The sequence below is a fragment of the Monopterus albus genome, unplaced genomic scaffold (genome assembly GCF_001952655.1).
Source record: "Monopterus albus unplaced genomic scaffold, M_albus_1.0 scaffold120.1, whole genome shotgun sequence".
In the NCBI taxonomy this organism is placed as follows: domain Eukaryota; kingdom Metazoa; phylum Chordata; class Actinopteri; order Synbranchiformes; family Synbranchidae; genus Monopterus; species Monopterus albus.
The window spans coordinates 1,168,831-1,173,171 of record NW_018128000.1 but is presented as its reverse complement, the minus strand read 5'-3'; the positions used below and the strand labels follow the sequence as shown (position 1 = coordinate 1,173,171).

At 40.9% G+C, this 4,341-nt stretch overlaps 1 protein-coding gene and 1 long non-coding RNA gene across 5 annotated transcripts in view; one reads left to right on the top strand and one right to left on the bottom strand.

The window, feature by feature from the left end:
- The window catches only part of LOC109966880 (low-density lipoprotein receptor-like), a 25,059-nt gene that overhangs the window by 14,173 nt on the left and 6,545 nt on the right, over nucleotides 1-4,341 (bottom strand). For all 4 annotated transcript variants that reach the window (XM_020612093.1, XM_020612094.1, XM_020612096.1 and 1 more), the window contains 3 exons: nucleotides 3,822-3,941; nucleotides 3,479-3,604; nucleotides 2,289-2,460 (listed from right to left, as the gene is read on the bottom strand). In XM_020612093.1, coding sequence (XP_020467749.1) covers nucleotides 2,289-2,460; nucleotides 3,479-3,604; nucleotides 3,822-3,941 — 418 coding nt within the window. The remainder of the gene's footprint in view (nucleotides 1-2,288; nucleotides 2,461-3,478; nucleotides 3,605-3,821; nucleotides 3,942-4,341) is intronic.
- LOC109966882 (uncharacterized) lies at nucleotides 735-1,513 on the top strand. The gene is made up of 3 exons (XR_002275844.1): nucleotides 735-886; nucleotides 1,243-1,313; nucleotides 1,472-1,513. It is a non-coding gene; the product is annotated as an uncharacterized LOC109966882 (long non-coding RNA).

Here is a 4,341-nt window from a genome sequence, read left to right as displayed (position 1 = left end):
AATTATTTACTGCTTGCAAACCAATGATGGTAAGATGATGTCATGGGGTAGGACTGGATAAGTCTGACTTCTTCCTACTCCATTCAAGCATGTACTAGGTATAAGCAAATTGATATTGGATTATGTGTAAAATTATGTGTGTTGTCATATCAACTGTCTTTACATGCTTGAAAGAATAAATCAAATCAAATCAAACTGCTGTTAAAATATTTCACAGCCTGATGGATTGATCCCTACAGCTCTGCTACAACATGGCTGAAACACTGATCACTGCCTTTGCACTCTGTTAAAAGTACAAACTTACACAGCCACGGATCAAATATGTCTGCTTTGGAGCTATTCCAGCCATGTGTGCTGGGAAAAGACCCAGAGGATCCTGGATGTTACATCTGGATATTACATACCCCATCTCCCTGGGGAAGGGTTTGTGATGTGGGAGGACAAAGGCGTGGTAAAAGATATCTGGACTGTGTGTTGCTTATTTTCCTGCCACAGACACCCTGGGCCCGTTTCAAGAAGGAGGTTTAACAAACTCAGAGTTCAAACCTGAACTCTGAGTTGACTTACACAGAGTTGGAAAACTTGGAGTTTTCGGTTTCAGAACAGCTGAAAAGAGTTGGTTTAATCAACTCTGAGTAGTTTGACTCAGAGTTAGGCGCGTGCCACGCGACTATAAAAAGCCCTGAACAATGGAGTGAAGACATTACGAGTCACCATGGCAACAGGACCAAGCCAAAATAGGTCTGCGTTTTTCCCCGACAGAAATGGATGTGCTACTACAAGCATATAGTGACTACGAGCCCATATTCCGTAAGAGAAGCAACACGGTTGCAGCGGCGAAAGAGAGAGAGTTAGCTTGGGGGAAAATAGCTGCCCGAGTCAATGCGTAAGTTTACATTTTAATCATACAGTGTTCGGTGTAAGTAATTACTAAATAATGTTAGTATTGTTATTATTTGTCACTTGTAAAGTAAGGAATGGTTCTTAATTCTTCAATAATTGAATGAGTAACTTCAGTAATTGCATAAAATACCGATTTTTGTACGAATTAAAAGTGCAGTTTTATGTCTACCCTTTCTTAAAATTCCTATTGTGGTTGATATGGGATTTGTAAAGTAATGATTAATAAATAATCCAATACGTTTTATGGAGAGTAATTATTACATTAATCAAAATACCTTTTTTAAAATGTACCCAAGACTGATGTAGTAATATAAGAATTGTATTTTATTTTTCATGTAGGTGCAATCCTGCAGGCATAAAAAGAACGTGGCAGCAGCTAAAAATGAAATATAAAAACATAATTCAAACAGGTAAGGCTTGATCATATCATGGGTGTAGACTACCTGACTTTACAAACATTTGACATATTAAATAACTAAATAGCCTGCAGAGTATAGCAGTGCAGCAGCATTTTCAACATGGGTGTAATGTTGTTTTCATACAATTAAATCATTTGACAACTACTCAGCCAACAGAAAGAAGGCAGAGGCCAGAAAAACTGGTGGAGGACGTGCACCACCACTACTGACACATGCAGAGGAGATGGCCCTCAGCCTGAGCACTGGAAAGCCAGTGGCTGAGGGAATTCCTGGAGGGAGTTCATCAGAACCAGTCACTCCCCAGGATACAAGTGCATTCATTACATGTAAGAGGCCTACCTATATATTCTATTTTTTACATAGGCTACTTTTGATATATCCATTTATTACACTCTGGGTTGGGTTTTCAGTTCCCTGCGAATTAATACAGCGTCCTCATCTACAGGATCCTCTATGAATGGACATGCCATTTTGGTCTCTGCATGACGGAAACATGTGCAATCTATGAATGTACTGAAAGATTAAATGAGGTAGGCCTATTTAAACACCTTTCACTTTAAACAGGGGCGGAGACCGGAGGAAACTCTGGGTTTCCCGAGCAAAACCTGCTCCCAACCAGGTTAGGTTCACAGAGTAAGTTGCCACAGTAACTGACTCTGAGTTTAGATTACCTCTCTTTTTGAAAAAGGTTTAACTTACCCCGCTTTCACGGGTTTAAGTTACCTCCATTTCTGGAACCGAAAACTCCGAGTTTTCCTCATTTCGGGGTTAACAAACTCAGAGTTTCAACAAAACCTTCTTGAAACGGGCCCCCTGACTCAGATAAATGGTAAACATGGCTGGGGGAGGAGTCACCCTTTTGTTTATGCTTCACAGAGTGTGTTTTTAACAATCCTTACAACTGTCACATCACAAAAGCATCCATTTGGTCTGTGATTGATGCAACAGCTACAGCTGCACCGTTACCTGTATATGGAGCCTCGTCCTTGCTGGGCCCAGTACAATGTGCGGTTTGAGACCAAGACTGCCACTGGCCCTGTTCCTGGTAATCGTGGGCCCAGTGCCTTGTACTCTGTGCCAGTGATGCTCATCTGTCTTATTCCTTTGGAAGAGGTAAAAACCAGCTGAGCCTCATCACCTGGAAGGACACAAAAAACCCCCAACATTGAATTTTGTGTTGTTTTTCAGATCTAGACATGCCCTAGATTTGATCAGAGTTTGGTAACCAAACATAATGAGCAGTCGTCTCCCAACCAGAAGGTTGAAGGGTCGAATCTCGGTGCCGGCAGTCCACGTGTTGAAGTTGCCTTTGGGCAAGACACTGAACCCCCCATTGCCCCTGATGGTTAGAGCCATCGGTTGGGGTGGCGCTGCAGTTGGCTGCCACTGGTTCTGTACCAGAAACTAATTCCTTGTGTGTAACATACTTGGCCAATAAAGGTGATTATCCTTATCCATTATAATGGCATCGCTGTGAGCGAACCTGCCAAATGCCTCTGATAACATTCAAATGTTGTGCTAACTAACATAAGACACAGGTTTGCATGGTAACAAAGGCACACCCGCTGATCGCTGGCATCAAATGACAAAAAAAACAAACAAAAAAAAAAAAGTGGATTAAAATGTGTGGTTGGCCAACATCGTTCAAAAAAAAAAAAAATCCAAAATCCAGCATACTTAGAAACTGTCACAGAATCTGGGAAAGCTTGCAGCATTACCAACATTCAGTTCAAAACTCCTTCGACACGACCGCAGTTTTTTTTTTTTTTTTTTTTTTTTTTTTTTTTTTTTAATTAGTCACTTCATCACCATAGTAAAGATCATCTGGGCCTCTTCACATCATACAATACTTGTAGTCAGTCATCTAGTAAGCTAACTGATAATTAGGCAAGATGTCAAAATCTGTTTGATTCAGCAAAGTAGGTGACATTTGTTGATCAGTCACATCACAAATGACAACCTGAGTTTCTTTGAGGAAAGAAGAGTCTAACATCAGTCAGCCAAAACTCACTGCTGCTTTTCTGCTTTCACAGGCTCAAGGTCATTTATTAACTATTAACTGGACAGTTCACCCGAAACAATTCATGGAACTTATTTCATTTTTTAAACCAACTTCCTGGGGAAAAGCCCTCACATAGGCTGGTTTTGTTCCTCACCGTTGGCCTTGCACCCTCTGGTTGCTGGATCCATGTGGTAGCCCTCAAGGCAGTCGCAGGTGAGGCTGCCGTTCATGTAAACACAGAGCTGATCACACACATCTCTCTCCAGGCATGGGTCGATCTCTAAATGAAATAATGGATATGCGACAAGGAGCTTCAAGGACTGCGTTACAAAATCAGGGAGGTCCAGTTACCATTCCCAAATTCGTTTACCCAGAACAAAACGCAGAGCTTCCCATAACATATTAGTATACAGTACACAACAATGAAACTACCTATTAAAAAAATAACACTACAGCCCTCTCTTAGAGTTAAGAGGCTCCTCCAGGCTGCCACTCACCCTCACACTGGCTGTCCGCAACCAGCCTCATGTTGTCAGGGCAGTGGCAGAAGAAACCCATGGGCTGGTCCACACAATGATGAGAACAGCCTCCATTATTGACCTGGCACTCGTCCTGATCTGTAAGAACCAACATCAGTTAAAAGCCCAATGGTGCTGAGATAAAATAAAAATATAAAAAAAAAAAAAAAAAAATCATGAAATCAAATCAAGTAAGACTAAGTCACTGACATAGTGTCTACGTTAATTTCATTAATGCTTTTGTTTTTTTGCTTCGATTGTAAACAGGGTGTTGCTGTAAATTAGCATATATGCTCAGTCAACCTACCCTGTATAAATAAATAAAAATCATACAAAACATGTTGTTCCTTGATGGTGTTCATGTCATTGTCCCATCTCATGAGGATCCTATGATGTTCAAAACATTCTCTCCTCAGCTCACGTGTTAACATTTTCTTACTGATACACTGATCAATTTAGATAAATATCCTTGTCCATACAAGATGGCTCCTCTAGACTC